At 37.4% G+C, this 18,408-nt stretch overlaps 1 protein-coding gene across 17 annotated transcripts in view; it reads left to right on the top strand.

The window, feature by feature from the left end:
• Positions 1-18,408, top strand: part of PPP1R9A (protein phosphatase 1 regulatory subunit 9A) — a 323,631-nt gene that overhangs the window by 281,628 nt on the left and 23,595 nt on the right. For 11 of the 17 annotated variants that reach the window (XM_027071911.2, XM_053218431.1, XM_027071909.2 and 8 more), the window contains 4 exons: positions 4,540-4,697; positions 5,203-5,500; positions 17,653-17,740; positions 17,840-17,917. In XM_027071911.2, coding sequence (XP_026927712.1) covers positions 4,540-4,697; positions 5,203-5,500; positions 17,653-17,740; positions 17,840-17,917 — 622 coding nt within the window. The remainder of the gene's footprint in view (positions 1-4,539; positions 4,698-5,202; positions 5,501-17,652; positions 17,741-17,839; positions 17,918-18,408) is intronic. The other 6 variants (XM_053218441.1, XM_053218440.1, XM_053218443.1 and 3 more) reach the window with 2 other exon arrangements.

The raw sequence follows: 18,408 nt of genomic DNA, 5'->3' as shown, positions 1-18,408 counted from the left end.
TGTTTTTTTTACTAATTTTAAATGTGTAAGTAATATATAAATGCAAAAAATACATATGATACCAAACATTTTAACATTTACAAATAAGATAAAATTACGTATTGACCAAGCTCTCCAAATCTAACACCTTCTTTGGAGGTAACCACCATCATCAGTATGAAGTGTATTTTAACAGTTCTTTTTCTGTTAAATCATATGCATATATTTACCATTGGAAAATTATTTTATGTTCTGTTTAAAGTACTTAATATGAATCTACATATTGTTCTAAAACTTGCTTTAGTCATGTAAAGATATCTTGCTAGCCTTTCCACACCAGTAAAATACATTTACTGAGTGTTTATGTAGCAGTCCCTCTTCCAAGCACCGGCATATCTATTAATGCATTTAGTTCTCATAACAACGCAATTATTATTGTTATGTTATTATCATGCCCATTTTGCACTTTGGGATTCTGAGGGACAGAGAGGTTAGGGAAATTGCCCAATTCGGTGCCAGAGAGCCACGGTTCTGGATTTTGTTCAAAGAAGACTAACTCCAGATCACTCTCATGGTAACTGTTTCACAGCACCTGAGACACATAAGCCTACCTCTGAAGGCAGTGTGGATCAACCCCAAGCCCCATGGGCCCATCTTTTACGATCTTGGAGTGACTGTGAGTGATATGCATATACTGTTCAAGTTTTAAAATGCCACCAAGTGTTTCATGATGTTCAGCATTGTAGCTGATAATAGCGTTATGTGTGATAGTCAAAGGTAGCTCTTTTTTTGAGGAGAAGAATGCATGTAAGAATGCAGAGCAGACCCCATCATCAGGCTGCTCCGTTCCCCTCCTTCCCTTGCCATCTATATCTGATCCGTGGGCAGCATTCCATTTACGTCAAAAATAACGTCAATCTAGTGAAAAAACTGAATGACTCATGGCATTACTGTAGGGAACCAATCACTGTGTAATATGATATATAACATCCTAATTTCACAGAACATTTTTCATAACAGCTGCTAAAATCATAATCAAATCCATTAAATCCTTTTAAAGGATCCAATTCGAAGCAATATTGAAACTAGTCTTAAAATGCAGGTATATTGAGGTGGAGTCCTACCCACGCTTTATGGTTAACCTCTTCATATCTTGTCTGTATTTGTCTATATTTATTAATCCATTTGAGTTTGCTCTTTTTTTGTATTTCTAGCTGCATTTGAGTCAGAGATAGGCTTTTTTTTTTAAGAGACTGGAGGATCTGAAAAAAGAATAGAGAGAAAAAGAGAGATGAAAAGGAAATTTTCCTCTGATTCTTATGGACAGTAGAACTCGATAGATTAGAGAGAAGAGGTAGAGGAAGGACCCAGGGTCTTGGGATTATAAAAGCAGTGTTACGTTATTGATTAAGGTCTCTGCAGAGAGTGAAAAACCGCGAGAGAATGCAGCCACCTAAGCCCTTGCATTCAGGAGCGTGTAACTTAGAAAACGTTGAACCAGTTGGATTTCTTTGGCCATGGCGCCATCCGCAAAACTGACAGCTAATTTTTTGATGTAAGAATTTTATTCCTTGGATATATACAAAGCCAAATAAAATCCCTCAGGTTTTTTTTCTTCCCTCAATATTATATACTTATGGAAATTTGCAGAGTTAGCCCCTGATTTGTATTTTTGTTTGGAACATAAAGCAAGACTAAACAATTCGATGAAGGCAAAAGATTACTTGTGAAGTTTACTTTCAGACTGGAAAGTGACCTTCCAGAAGGAGGAGAGGTTTCTGAGGGCTGAGCTCTATCCAGTCTCTTCCACAGATTAATTGTGTGATGCAGTTAGTAAACAAGTTAGTAACCTTTGAACCTGGATTTCTGATCTGGGAAAGACCACTGGGCTAGAATCCCTAAGTTTCTTCTGAGTTGTAATATTCTGGTTCTTATATGACATGGTAGCCAAAGCTAGCTTCTAGTTACCCAGCCACATAAGTCCTGTACACATTTTCCTTCTATTCCACATACTTCTTCTAATACTCTTAAGGGGGATGTTAGTGATGTCTTTAGTAGTTGCTTCCTCTCGACCACTTTCTCTCCAGCTTTCTGCTGGCATAAAAGCTGTTGAAGTGAAAGTTCTCCATTCCATCCCATTTTTTCTGATTCTTTACTTCAAAAAAATGTGTGCTTAGAATGAAATATAAATTGCTGATTTGTAATTCATGAATCACTGTTATAAAGTGACCCCAAGACCTTTGTTTTCAGGTCCTCAAAAATTAATTGGATGCAGGTGTTTGTTGGCCACTTGGATAATGGACATAAGGCACGGTTTTTCCAGCTAACTTCATCTTTAACAGATGTAATTCCAATAGTTTGCACCTAGTCAGTGCTAGCTGACATTAAAGCAGATATTCCAGATTGCTATCTGGGAGTTGTCTGATACCAGTACCAGGCAAATTGCTGAATAGTAAAGGAGCCAGAAGCCCCAGAATAAATTCTCTACACTCTAAACCCTGCTAAGTAGCTTTCATGTTCCCTTACTTTCTTTGTTCAGTACCTACCGATGGGCAGCTACTGCAGTCCTAGATGGTGGGTGCTATGTTGGGTGCTCCCGGGCCAGAATTCTATTGCAGAGGGAGCCATTTTACAGCCATTTTACATTTAGAATGAGCTTCCTCCTTGGGTCTTCCTGTCACCAAGTAACTAAAGCTATTATTAAACCAACCAAATAAATCATCTGAGAAATAATTTTTTTCCTTAGCTTTCAACATGTCCTCCTTTTTATGCTTTCTTAACACATATGTGGAAGATTAATAATAATATTTCATATGTAGCCAATTGGAGAAATGAATTTCCTAGATTAGTCATGTTTTATGTGATTTTACAACCCCAAAACACTGAACATTAAATAAAATCTTTTTCTCGTAGCTTGTTCAACACTAGCTGAATTTGGAGGGCACAGGGTAGTAGCCTGGGGGTCAAAAAACTAGAAAAATCTTGGCTGCTCATCCATCAACTAGCCACGCAGAAGAGGGCAAGTTACTCAAGGTCTCTCAACTACAGGAGAGGACAAAATAAACATCCTCGGCTGCTCTTTTGTGTAGGGCTGTTGTGAAGAACACAGGAGCTGGTGTGTGTGACTGTGCTTTGTTGTCATAGAAGGTACAGTCCAAATATGAGATAGATAAACTGTGAAACATGCTTGTACACCGATATATCTAATTATATTGTTGCTTTCATCTGGATGGTGTTTCCATGTTTTATATGTAAACAAGAGCTTGTAAGGTTGATTATCTCCCAATTATCACAACTAATGAACTCTTAATCAGCAGCTGCAAGTTTAGATTCTATTGAAAGGAAGAAATTAAAGTGATCAAGGAGATTATTTTTTCTTCATTGACATGTAAACAATAGACTACTAATTAGAAAATATTTAGCTGTCCTTTATATATACCTGAATGATCTGACTTTTCTGAATATTCACTTTTCTTTCAAATACAGGAAATGAAAAGTCAGAACCTTCTGTAAATATTGTCATTCAAAGGATGTATCTCCTAGGAAAAATAGGTTTAATATTATTTGTTAGAACCATATGCCAGATGCTAAATTCCACATGTAAGAGAGGTATATCCTGAGATGCTTCCTTGTTTTGGTCTTATAATATATTTAGAGTACACCTTCATGCTAGTACTATGAAAAGGAATTGCCTCAGGTAATGCTACTGTAAGAAACTGTGTTATTCCATTAATTCCAGTACATATTAATTTTCTACAACTCAGTTATTTGCTTTATTTTTAATAGTTTAAATCCAGAAACACTTAATTATTAATTCTGTGAACATTATGACTTCATTTAATGACTGCCACTCTAAAAAGATAAAAAAGGATGGATGAGCAAACTACATTATTTCTAAGGAGCAGTAACATTCCAGATAAATTCAACCAGAGAAGAGTTTTTCCTCAGCCAGTGCCTACATAGATTGATGGATGGGTGACATTTCCTCCTCCCCTTTATAATGGTGGCTTTGAGGGGCACCTGGGTGGCTCAGTCGGTTGAGCGTCCTACTTTGGCTAAGGTCATGATCTCACGGTTTGTGAGTTCGGGCCCCGCGTTGGGCTCTGTGATAGCAGCCTGTTTCGGATTCTGTCTCGCTCCCTCACTGCCCCTCCCCTGCTCATGCTCTGTCCTCCCTCTCTTTCAAAAATAAATAAACATTAAAATTTTTTTTTTTAATTTAAAAAGATGGTAACTTTGAGTCCTGACTTGGACTCCAGGCAGCAAGATTAGAGGTGGTGAGTTGGCCCACAGAGGATCATGCTGGCTCTTTGGATGTTAGATCTTTTGGTTGCCTTGGTCATCTTTGGTGTTTGTTTCTTCCATTATGCTTTGTACATTTCTCCAAAACCTCACTGATTTATTTCTTACCTGCAGGGTATCAGGCCGGCATGGTTGTCACCTATATTTTGCCTAGTATTACTGATTACCTTGAGATTTTGTTATCAGCATCTGTGGTCTCTTTGTCAATCCTGTCCAAAGGTTCCCCTCACTGGTTATTTTGCAATATTCTTCTCTTAGACTTGAATGAGGCAGTCCCCGAAACAGAGCGCCTGGATTCAAAAGCACTGAAAACCCGAGCCCAGCTCTCTGTGAAGAACAGACGCCAGAGGCCCTCTAGGACACGACTCTATGATAGTGTCAGTTCAACAGATGGGGAAGACAGTCTGGAACGAAAGGTGAGCACCTTTGACCAATTTCTGACTTTGCAGTGCTGAGCTGTATCCTTGTTCCTACAGCTTATTGAAGGTAATGATTTTTCTGCAACCAGATTCTATGCCCTAGATGGAAACAGCTGGAATAGTTCACTGCTTTGTCTCCTAAATTCTTACTCAACTCGTTATATTGTTGTAATTCAAATTCTGTCTGTACTCATTCAATGAACTACCCCAAGGGCATTACCCATTTTGCCATATTCGTGATGGTGCTTTTATATTCAGCTGTTGGTTTCACCTAGTGGGAAATAATGTACACGTAACTGTTTCTGTATGTCATAGGATCTGTGTTAGCCACAATGGTAATGTGATGAATTGTTGTAAACTATGCAGTCTCATCTGTAAACCAACCAACAAACATTGGTTTTCAAGGGATTTACTAAAAAAGTTTGGTCTGATTTCAAAGTAAGTATTACATGGAGCTGATGTTCAGCGGCATAACCTCCTTTATAATCTCTTATACCAACAGCCTTCAAACAGTTTCTATAACCACACGCACATTACCAAATCACTTCTGCCCAAGGGTTTGAGAACTTCTCCAGAATCAGATTCTGGTGCTCCATCCCTCACTCCAGTGGCAGGCAGTGTGCCCTTCTCGTCTGACCACATAACTGAATTTCAAGGAGGACCGCTGCACCCAGAACAGGAGCCTTCCTCCTCTACTTGGGGAGACACTTCACTCTCCTCTCCTTCAAAATCTGATCATGATACGGAAGAATCTCCTTGCCACCGTCAAGCCACAGTCAAGCAAATATCACAAGAGAAAGGTACTGTTGATTTTTTTGTTGCTTTTGCTTTTGTCTGACTTAACTAACACCTTGATTTGTGCAGTATAAGGATGGCTTTTTTTCTCATAGTCATAAGCCCTTTGTCTTCTTACAGCTAATAATTAATATTGCTGTTGTGGGATAAGAGCCCATGGCTCTCCTATTTGTTCATTTATTTACTTATTTATTTAATTTTTTTTTCCTGCCTGGTTAGTGTTTTTACTTCTACAGCTCTCCATAAGTTTATTATTGAAGGAAATTCTTCAGGAAGCCTACTAGAGATTTTGTAGAATAGCAGCCTGGAGTTTCAATAAACATTAACATACACTGGAAAAAAATATATGTGTATGTAATATATATGTAAAAATATATATGTGTAGAACATATATAAAAATATATATACATACACATATACATATGTACATAGATATATGAAGCTGAAAGCAGTTATAGGTTTTAAGCCATTAATTGGTTTTTATTTAGAAGAAATCTCCACAGTAGTGATTTATATTGCAAAAATTATGACAGGAAAGCTATAATGGAGGGCGATTAATCAATTAAATTTTAAAATAGGCTCCTAGAATTAACACCAAAATTTCAGTCATGCCAATAGACGTTTGTTGTTTTAATTCATAGAAGTAGAAGTAACAAATTCTCGTTAAACAAGTTACATGATGCAGAGATGTATAAAGAATAGGTTCATTCTTTTCCTACTGTGTCTGATGTGCCCCTTTACAGTAACCAAGTAAATTTGGTCATATTATCTTTCACATCAGAAATACACATAAGTATATATTATGTATATATATGCGTGTGTGTGTGTGTGTGTGTGTGTATGTATGTATGTATGTAGATATAAAAACAAAAGCACTTTTTGGTATGTTTGCATTTTGTTTTGTATGCTTTTGTTCACAAAAATGAATCATACAAGTCACATGACTGCAGTTTTATTTTACATATAATAGTATTTTCAGAACATCAGCCTAGTGCAACATACACAAATTTCAATGACAAGAGAATTTTCTGTAGTGAGCCTATAATATAACCTAGGCAACCATTTTAATATTGATGGACATTTAGGCTGTATTCTGGAAGATTTCTTTTTGTATATTTACTTGTTTGCTTACCACTGTAAAAAAAGTTATAACAAGCACCCGTATATTCTTGTATACTGATACTTTTATTTCTGTAGAGTACATTTTTGAAAGTTGAATTGGTAGTCAGAGTATATTGTATTCAGAGAAAAATGTATAGCTTTAAACTCCTTTATTATTAAAAATAAACACTGAAAATAAATAAAATAAATATTCAAAATAATAGGAACAGAGCAACCAAAAAACAGAAAAAGGAGAGGGTAAAAGATATAAGCAGAATTTAATTTTTATTGAAATGAAAAGCCTATTCTTAACCCCCCCTCTCCCCACAAAAATATAGTACAAGTGTAAATTATTCCAGCTAAAGGTGAATAGTCCTTTGGAATGACACATTAAGAAAAATATAGACAAACAAACAAAATAGCATTGGAAAAAAGAAAGGAGATACAAAGATTTTAAAAATTATTTTTTAAAGGTAGTATGCAAACTCAGTACATTTAAAAATCTAGAGAGGGGCACCTGGGTGGCTCAGTTGGTTCAGTGCCTGACTTCAGCTGAGGTCATGATCTCAAGGTTTGCAGGTTCTAGCCCTATGTAGGGCTCTGTGCTGACAGCTCAGAGCCTGGAGCTGTTTTGGATTCTGTGTCTCCCTCTCTCTCTGCCCCTTCCCTGCTCATGCTCTGTCTGTCTCTCTCTCAAAAATAAATAAACATTAAAAAAAAATTTTTTTAAGAAAATCTAGAGGAAATGGAGTTTCCTACAAAATTGGTCTACTCCAATTGGTCTAAGAAGAAAACTTGGATAAACTAATAGTCACAGAAATATGAAATATGTTTTCACAAAAGTTTCCATTTAGAAAGTCACCAGACCCAGGTGGTTTTATAACTGAATTCTACTTAACCTATAAAAAAAAAATACGTCGGCTCTATTTTATGCTATGTTATTCCAGGTAGGGTGTTTTTCATTTATTTAAATAGCTGGAGTCCTAAAAACCAGTAAAGACTGTGTGGAAAAAGGAAATCTTATGCATGTTGATTCCTTTTAAATATGATGCTAATCAATTGAATATAGGAGTGCAAGTTAATTATATTTCCACAATCAGGTAGCATTGATTCTGAAAATGTAAGAATATTTAAACATTAGAAGATCTAACTGTAAATCATCATACAACAAAGGAAAGGTAAAGTGTTATAACATTAATAGAAGTTGAGAAGAATTTGATGTAATTCGTCAGACATTTTCAGTAAAAACTTGTTACAGTAAAAATGGAATTAGAAAAACATTTCTGAATATGATTGGTTACTTACCAGTGATCAGTCACTAAAGAGTGAATCTTAAATCATTTGCACAAAAGTTAGGAATAAGACATGAGTGCCAACCATCATCACGATTTTCAAGTCTGTTTTTGAGAATTTTCTAGTTGCAGGAAGAACAGAACATCAAATAATCAGTATAAAATTGCAACAGAGAAAACAAAAGTATCTTTATTTAAAGACTATATGAATATGCATCTAGAAGATTAAGTGGCCAGATATAAAATAAATATACAAAATCAGTACCTTGATGTGTGTAAGGTTGAAGTGTCTTCAACTTACCTTGAAATGCATTTGAAAATTAATGGATTAATGGATGACTAGAGGCTATCTGATAAAGCAATGTGTAGTAAATGGAAATTGGAGGATATATGGTGGATATACATTTATCCACTCTAAAAACTTTTTATCTTTTGAAAAAAAATTGAGTGGCAGAAAGATAGGTCATTTTTGTCTATACTGATATAAAGATTTAGAACAGTAGACATTTTGTGGAACGTGATAAGCTGATCCTAAATTTATAAGAAAGGAAAAAAGGCCAGAATACCTGAGACTCTTGAAGAAGAATGAAGTGGAAGATCCTGGCTTACCTGATACCTGGAATTATTAAAAAGCCACAGGATTCATTATGCATATTATTTGTACAGAGGTTTACAAACAGATTCAAGAATAGAATAAAGAGCATAGAAGCAGATTACACACAGATACACATTTCAGATATATATGAAGTTATTTTATGAAAACTGCATAAAAAAGGGTGGATCAGTGGAGAAAGAATAGAGTTTTTAATGAGTTTTTCTGGGACTATTGGTTATCCATATTTTTAAAAATTATATTAGACCCCCTCATCTCATACCTTGCAAAAAAATTCATTCAAGGTGGATTTAAGACTTAACTGGAAAATAAGTGGAAAATGGCAAACTTTAAAACTATTAAAGAGATTTTTAAAATGTTGATTTATTTTTGAGAGAGAGAAAGCAGGGAGAGGCAGAGACAGAGGGAGACAGAGAATCCCAACAGGATCTGCACTGTCAGTGCAGCACCCAGCATGGAGTTCGAACCCACAAACCATGAGATCGTGACCTGAGCCAAGATCAAGACGTCGGACACATGGGAACTGAGCCATGCAGGTGCCCCCAAACCATAAAACTTTTAAAAAGTCTGTATGGAATATTTTTGTGACTTAAGGGTAGGGAAAGATTTCTTAAACAATATACAAAGGGGAGGGGAAACATATATAAAAGATTAATAACATCAGATGATAGTAAAATTAGGAACTTCTATTTCTCAAAGATATAACAAAGAATCCCACAAAATTGGAGAAGATATTTGCTGCCTGTGTAACTAATGTAGAAGTAGTATCTAGATTATATAAATAACTTGTATAAATCACTAAGAAAGAAATAACACAAGAGAAAATATATAATGTCCTGAACAGGCATTTCTTAGAAAATGAAAACCAAAAGGCCAAGATATGTATGAAAGTTGTTCAATGGTATTAGTAATCAGGAAAGTATGAAATAAACCAGATGAGATACCATTTTATACCTACCAGATTGCCATAAATATTAAAAGTCTGATGTTACCAAATACTGGAAAATGTGTGAAACAACCAGAGACTAAATAGTGCTGGTGGAATGTAAACTGAGGCAAACTCTTTGGAAACCATTTGGCATTTACCTAGTGAAGTTGAAAATGTGCATGCCCTATGACCCAGCCAGGGTATATATAGCCTACACTTGCCTACTAAGAATCATGTACAAGAGTATTCAGAGCAGCCCTACTGTGTGATAACAAAACCTGAGAAAACCTGAAAACTGGTAAGTACTGGAATAATCACTAGTAAGAAAAGTTAAATGAACTATAGTATATTCATATGATGAATCTGTGCAGCAAGGAAAATTTGAATAAACCACACCGAAACATAATACCAGGGCTGAATCTCTGGAACAAGACATTGAGAGGATAAACCAAATACCATAGGTATTATATTGCAAGGTCTTATATTGCAAGGGACCTAATACCATAGGTATTACAGAATACCTATGATTTTATTTCTATAATGCTAAAAAAAATTAGTGGATTACTTAGAGATATTAACAAAATGTGGAGGTTATAAGTGGGAATGACAAAGTCAGTTACTTGGTGGGGAGTGTCCAGGAACTGAAGGACAGAATTCATAAGTATAAACTAGGTGGTGGGGGGGGGGGGGAATAAATGAAATGGGTGTTTTTTAATTGGTTTTTCTTTATACTCCACAACTATCTTATAAATATTCTTGGTTACAGTAGTCAATATGCATAATAAAAGATCCCATATAGAAAGTTAATTGATAGACGTTAATACACAGTTACCTTCGAAGAGTTCTTGAAAGGTCAAAAATAGGCAAAAGAAATAGTTTCTTGGAGAGAAAATTCACATGACTTATAGAAAAAGATGATCAGAGAAACGATCATTTAAATTAAATACCCATCGGATTGCCAAAACTTTTAAGGAATTCCACCAACCAATGTCAGCTGTGGTGTGGGATACATTGCAGGTGTCATTGTACATCACCACGTTTTTGAAAAGTGCATACTCATCTGTCTCTCCCAAATCAAAAATTGTAATCTTTCTAAAAATACGTCATGAACATAGAAATACATTTGATTTGGGAGGCTCAATCTGTTATAACTCTTGGTAAGCACCAGAGCTTTATTCCTGATATTTTCCTCCTTGGTTTCCTTTCCTGAACCTATCGATTGCTAGAATTATCTTCCACAGACTAGTCCTAAGCACAGCTCTTCTAGAAGTTTTGGGGTAAAAAAATGGAGTACCTAGAAAGTAAAAAAATACCAGTAGAGGCAAAAAAAAAATAGGTCGATCCTGCTAATTCATCATCAAAGGTAGTTCTCAAGTTGGTGGAGGGCTTGCATGGTGATTTTGGCCTAGTTTCAAAAGAATTAAAGACTTCAAAAACTCTCACTAATTAACTTAAACTGTGGATTATAATGGCACTTTTACAGATACACACTTGTGGCAATACCATCTCTTTAGAAAACTGCATATAGACCGTAATTGAAGACCATAAGAAGACAAAACAGCAGACGCATATATTTTGGAGCAATAGGTTAATACTTTTGGTCTACTGTTTATCAGACATCACTGGTTATCTGTAAGAACTTACATTATAGTCAGGGAGTATGGATCACTCACACATGAAATATGACTCCTAAATTTTTTTGTGGCTAAATATTATTTAGATTATTTCTCTCTTTTATTTCTAACTTATTATGATTCTTTGAACTCAGCAGATGTTTCCTTTCAGATGGGAGGAGGAGAACATGGATTTAGATTGTGCTCCACAGTCCACTAGCAGTAATGTAGGATTAAAATGTGAGAATTCCATCCTTTCCCGAATGCCTCCCTGGTCTGCTGCTCTCTCTTCTTTGGGATTAAGCTCTCAGCTCAGGAAACAAGATGGGAGGTGGGTAGCTTCTTCTCCAGAGGCCAAGTACTTGGGCTTCCCCCGAAGCCTTCCTGGGCTGAAGGTGCTTCTGCGTAACAAGGAAGAAGCAGTTCATTGAACTTTGATTAAGTAGTAATTTTATAAATAGTCAGTTACTAGTACAATAACCACTGTTAGATACTATGAGCAGATAAAAGCGGTGAGTCACATTTTTTTGTTCCCCTGATAAAAAATTTCCAACCTTCTGTGTTCATTGACATTCATCCATTCATTTATGTGTTTATTAAACAAATAGTTATTGAGCAGCTACTCTGTGTCAGGCATTGTGCTAACGGCTGAATATACAATAATTAACAAGATTCCATCTTTTCCCTCAAGGAGTTTGCAGACGAGATAGAGATAGAGATAGAGATAGAGATAGAGATAGAGATAGAGATAGAGATAGAGATAGAGAGATAGCGATCTTATTATTAGTTTGTGTTATGACAGATCCTGTCTCTGACACCCCACAATCGTCACCTTCAGTGACTGGGAAGGCCCTATTCTCTCCTGCCTTCCCCTCTCAGGCTCTGTTATACCTGGAAAGATGTCAAAGAGACCATCAGTCAGCTGACTCTCAGCCTATTACCAGTTGGTACCTTGAAAGTCAAAGGTCTAGTCTTCAGCTTTCTAAGTCCAGAAACTTAATAACACATTCAGATTTAATCAAGTTCAGAGTGACTGATTCTTGCTGTTCTAGCTTAGAAAACACTTATTTCTAGACCAGAATACTAATTTTCTGATTTACTTTGGGAGGTACAGCTGACATAATAACCAACATTATTCATATGTTCTGTTCTCTCTCCCCTGCTTGGTAGGTTCATAAATCAGAAAGTTGCTCAGTGAGCATAAAATGAGAGTAAAGTTAACTGGATGTGTATACGGAATATGCTCATTAGACTAGGCTGACTGATGAATGGCCTATTTCCCCGCAGTGCCACTGTTACTTAAGCATTTTTGTGTCCCTCCAGGACTCTCCCTCCCCACTTCCCAAGAAACGGACCTCAGTATCATTAAAATGTTATGACATTGCAGGGGCTGATACAATGTGGATTATCAGAGTGGGATCTACCTTTGTTGTCCTCAAAATCCAATTTGAGGAATAACATTCTGTAAAATTCTTAAGTCCCTTGCAATATAAGACTAATCTATTTAGAGCTGAACTCAACAGAGGTTAGGTATGTTTAACCCAATTTCCCTCCGTGTGTGTGTGTGTGTGTGTGTGTGTGTGTGTGTGTGTGTGTTCACATGTGAGGTTCTTACAACTCATTGGCTCATCAGAAAAAGAACTAGAATGAGGTTCGGCAAGACCTCAGGTCTACATTCTTACATAACTCTCTAATCCTGGGAAATTGTGTTCTTCTTCAAACCCAGATTAAATCTCACCTCCTTTAGTGGACTCTTAGTATACTCTCCCCATTTCCGGGCACAGTGAATTATTCACTTCTCTCTGATCCCACAGAAATTTTCACACTGTTACCTGTGCTTCTATCACTTTGTGTATGATAAGTAACCTAGTTGTCAAGGATGAGCCAGTTTTCTCATTCATTTTTCATCTTTGTGTTCTTGGCCCCCATCAAAGATTGTGGCATATAATTGATGCTTCATAAGTTTCTTGAATAAATTAACAGGCATGCCTCTCCAGATAACCAATGCAGGTTATCAAACCAAATCTGGTCCCTACCTGTTTTTATAAATAAAGTCTTGTTGGAACACAGCCATACTCATTTGGCTATATACTGTCTACTCTGATGCTACAATAAGCAGAGTTGAGCATTTGTGCCAAATACTGTATAGCCCAAAACCTAAAATTTTTGCTATCTGGCCCTTTACAGAAAAAGCTAGACCCCTGGTCTGGGCCTTTATGTGCTTCTACTCATCATTGCTGTATAAACTCTGAAAATATCTTAGTCTCTGGTTGCCATTTAGCTAGATTTTTTTTTAAGTAATATGCTGTTATGTTTGGTCTATTAATTTACTGCAAGGTAATAATTAAGTTGCAGCTGTATTTCACTACAGTTTCAAGGCTAACAACGTGCTGGAATTATTGAACAACTAATTGAAGTTGGATGTTTTCTAAATTATGTCAACACCACATTCACAAATCTTCACTTTGTTGTATTTGAGGGACCTCAGTGGAAAATAGGGTATAGAGAGTCCCCATTGTAACTAGATAAATGATAAACATCTATCCCCACTTCAGTTAAAGCAAGAGGAAGTATAAGATTATTTGCAGAGATTTGTAAAACAAGTTATATGACAGTAGAAAGCATGAAAATATTTTCCTCATGCTCATTCTTTGAGTAGCCTAATAATAACATTTTGGTCTCTAAACTTCCATAACAATGGGCTTTTGTTCAGATAAGGTTAAAAAGAATAAATTAAGCACTATCAGTTTTCTACTTGTGATTTCTAGAGGTTATTATTCAAAGTGTATATAGGCCTGTTAGCATATTGCCTGACACAGAACATGCCTTCAAAAACATTTGCTGAATTGGGGTGCCTGGGTGGTTCAGTATGTGAGGTGTCCAACTCTTGATTTTGGCTCAGGTCATGATCCCATGGTTCGGGGGCTCCACACTGACAGTGCAGAGCCTGCTTAGGATTCTCTCTCTCTATCCGTCCCTCCTCCCCCCACCCAAAAAAAAAAAAAATTAATTAAATAAACTTAAAAAAAAAGTTGACTGAATTAATGTCCTGGCAAGTAGAACCTGGCTTTGCAAAATCTTTACAGGATTCATTTATTATTGATATAATGCATTAGGCTCTTATACATGTAGAAATTATAAATTTTATCATTGGTGAGAGGAGGGGCCAGGTTACATCTAGCTGAGATTGGTAAATAAGACGTGACAAGGAATGTACAATTAGAGTGAGCATTGAACTATTTGGGTGGGGTGAGGGGAAGGACGGGAAAGGAAGGCAGATAAGGCAGGGCAGTGGCATTAACAGAGACAGGCACACAGGAGATGGCTTGAAAGGAATGGGGCTGCCCCAGCCTGCCTGAAGCAGTTTGTTTATGCAGTGTAGATGATTGCAATTAAATTGAACAGGAAGGTTAAATCATTAGCTGTAGGATTTAAGTGCTGTAGATACGTCTCTATATTACTAGGCAACCACAGATGTTTGAACAGAGGGATAAAAAGGAAAAGACATTAGGTGTGGGCAAGATGAGTCAGGAGACCCTGGGAGGGATAACCTCTAAAGAGGAACAATAGACAATGGCAGAAAAGGGCCATGCAAGAACCCCTGAAGTGTAAGTTGCCCAGACACAGGGGAAGAAAGTGAGGAGGACAAAACTGATCACAGGGTTTCTAGCCTCCGAAAATATGGCCCTGTCATCAATAGAAAATAAGGAATCAGAAATATTATGGGAGGAAGATAATGAACTCTTTTTTTTTTTTTTTTTTTAATAAAGAAGGTCAGGAGAGAAGCTGGTCTGGAGGAGCAGCTTTGGGAGTCCCCAGAGGAAAGGAAGAGGGAGTCAGAACTCTGACTGCAGTGAGAGGAAGGAGAATGCAGCACAAGACAAGAAAGAAAGGCCTTAGCATGTAGCCATGGGGAGATCATTTACTACCTTTAAGAATGAAGGCCAGATTGCCAAAGTGTAAAGCTGCCGTGCCCAACCTGAGGGCTCAGACTTCCGATTGCTCTTGAAGGTAGTATTGGAGAGATTTCAAAAAGCCTGATGGAAATTTTACTTAAACCTGAATCAATAAACAAAAACAAAATTGCTTTTTTTTTTCTTTTCCTGAAATCCAGCCAATCCAGTGTTGGTTTTTATGTAGACTGGAAATCCTAATATGCATTAAAGATGTATTTGATTGATTTAAAACAAGGAAGTGCATTATTACTTAATCTTGCCTCTTCGGCCTTGTGAAAGCCTTCATTTAAGTGTTCCTTGGAACACAGTTTGGCAAATGTGTGAGATAATGACATGAGGTTGCCTAGCAGCAGGCTCTGTAATGGGCAGAATCAGGCTTTTAGTCCCAAGATGCCCAAGTAACCGCAACACTAATAGGTTACGGAGTGTTTCCATGTACATCGTCTCATCTGGTCCTCTCACTACTCGTTAAAACATCTCCCAGCTACCTCTAATTCAGAAAATAATTAGGCAGTCTCCTTTTAAACTTTGCACAGTCCTAGCCATTAAGAGTCGCCTTAGGATTGATCTGAAGGAATCTGGCACTTTTTTTTTTTTTTTGGCTTCTATTAAGAAAATCGAAATCCTACTTTTTAAAAATTCTATGTCCATTAACAAAATCACCTCAGAAGGTATTTGTGCCATGACCGTGGAGTTTCTTTATGTGTATATCTCACATCTGTGGCTATTTAATCCCGTTACCCTGGGTGATGATGCAAATATTCATAATAAATATTTGAGACAAGAAGTGGATTTTGATGTGGACATATCTCTGACTCTTCTGTTCCATTAAGTACATTCCAAGGAATTATTGTAATCTAAGGATCATTAAAAATATGAAGAGCTCATTGCTAAAAATCTTGAGAGTTTGTAAACATCTTGTGCTTCTTTAAGAGCTTTGAGTGTAGACTCCTAAATAAAAACTGTGTGTTCACTTCATGTTTTGTGTGTGTGTTTAGAAATTTCTCCTGAAATACAACTATAAGCAAAATTAATTAGCAAGGTTAATTAAACACTTCTGTAGGAGCACTTTTCTGTCTATACTCCATACCAGAAAATTGCTGGAATATTTTTAATTTTACAAAGATAGAGACAGACACCAACAGACAATTAGGAAAGAGTAGTTTCACACACCAATATGCATCAAATTTAAAACACCCTTTGTTAGTCATCTCAGATGACTGGATGTGCTAAAACTTAACACTGAACAACAGCCTTTGCTAAATAGTTCCAGATAGAACCTTATGAATTATCTACTATGTTTAAGGAGGAATAAATGCCACCCATGGAATCTAGCTCTTACATTTGACATTGAACGCCATTCTCAAAGCCTCTCCTCTGATTGGTTTTTGGCATCATTTTGAGTATTCCCATCCCCCAGCAGCTGCTGCCCTTGAGAGCCAGCATAACTCAAAGAGGCAAAGATCATTCAGCTTCAAACACTGAGGAAATTTTGGCATCTTCCTCATCATAGGAGGCCAGCCAAGTGCTCCAACCCAGCTTCTAAGAGAAGCCTTTCAAAGATATAAATGTTTTATAGCTGAGCCCCAGCTTAAAAAGTCTCCCCCATGATCTGCCCTCCTCAGTTCCAGAACTGGCCACAGGCCATTAGCAAGGGAGAGACCAGAAAGGAAGGCTTTGACTCTCACTTTCTCCCTGAATCTCCCAGACTCTCAGGCCTGACTTTCTGTACTGGACTTGGGAGAAATGGGGGAAGTGTTCTGGGTTCCTGTCAGAAGGCACCGAAACCCAAAGGCAGGAAAGGTATGAAGCACAGAGCCCAGGCATTATTTCTTTTTAAAGTGTATTTATTTATTTATTTTGAGAGGGGGGGGGGTGCTCATGTGCGCCCTTGTGCATGAGGTGGGGTGGATAGAGACAGAGGGAGAGAGAGAATCCCAAGCAGGCTCTGTACTGTCAGCATGGAGCCCAACATGAGATTCTATCTCATGAACTGTGAGATCATGACCTAAGCTGAAATCAAGAGTCAACACTTAACCAACTGAGCCACCCAAGTGCCCCCAGAGCCTGGACATTTGAAACAGAGTTGAAGCCAGAGAAGGAACAAAAGGAAAGTCATGTCAGTCCCCTTCTTTGAATGTAAAGAATTACGGGTGCCTGGGTGGCTCAGTTGGTTAAGCGTCTGACTCTTGATTTCAGTTTAGGTCATGATCTCGAGGTTCGTGAGATCAAGCCCCATGTTGGGCTCTGTGCTGACAGCACAGGGCTTGCTTGGGATTCTCTCCCTTCCTTTCTTTCTGCCTCTCCCCCACTTGCATGCTCTCTCTCTCTCTGAAAATAAATAAACTTTAAAAAAAGAATTATTTGATAGTGTTTATTCTTGCTTACTTTGTTCATTCCAATATATCTGAAGCCAAAACTCTTTGTGATGAGTGTTGGGCTTCTGTCCAGCAGGACCTCTCCTGGCTTAACTGAATGTTCCTCAACATAGCTGTATTGCCTCTGGCTTAAAAAAAAAAAAAAGGGCATACATTATTTTCTTTTATACTTTGGAATTGGGGTAAACTCCTTAGATTCCGAGATGCACTGACTTTTGACTCATACCCTAAAAAAATAATAATAATTGGTCTTGTTCACATGTGTGTGTATCCTAGATGGTGCCAAAGATCCCAAATCACTAAGGGCATCCAGTTCACTGGTGGTGCAAGGAGGAAAAATTAAGCGCAAGTTTGTGGATCTGGGGTAAGCATTTCATGATGTAACACATAAACCCTCTGTGAAGGAAGGACTAAAAGAGAAAAATGTCAGTTTCCCCTTTCTGACTTTGTGCTGTCGTTATAGGGCACCTTTGCGAAGGAATTCCAACAAGGGAAAGAAATGGAAAGAAAAAGAAGCCAATAGATTTTCTCCAGGTAGCAGGTATGGGTGGGTGATCTACACTTTCTGGCCCCCTCCCATTGTTCACCAAAATCAGTGGTCAGTATCCATGAGCTGAGGCAATCTACCAAGAAGTGAGATGAAAGAGAAATTGTACAATCAGCTTGTTTTTGTCTTGCCCCAGTTATAGCCTACACTGGCTTTGGGAATATCCACTGGCTTAGTTGCAGAATTACAGTCACATGTGCAGTTTCAGTAAATGTTTATCTAAATACAGCATCAATGTGATACGTCAACTGGGCACATTTCAGGTTTTTTTGCCTGGCTACCCACAGTACTAGCGTCCTGTTTTTGTTAAGTCTGAAAGGGTAATTTTACATTTAAGAACCTTGTTGGCTTTCAAGACTGTTCTGTCCCCATGCATGAAAGAAAGACCCTCGTCTCTTGCTGGACTTAGCTGTTTAGTTGATTTTTTTTCAGGCCCTACCAACTCTGCTTATTGTTCAATAAAGACTTCCCTGTAGAGCAGTAAG

Source organism: Acinonyx jubatus, chromosome A2 (genome assembly GCF_027475565.1).
Source record: "Acinonyx jubatus isolate Ajub_Pintada_27869175 chromosome A2, VMU_Ajub_asm_v1.0, whole genome shotgun sequence".
Lineage (NCBI taxonomy): Eukaryota > Metazoa > Chordata > Mammalia > Carnivora > Felidae > Acinonyx > Acinonyx jubatus.
The sequence above is the reverse complement of the archived record's forward strand: the minus strand, read 5'-3'. Positions and strand labels throughout refer to the sequence as shown.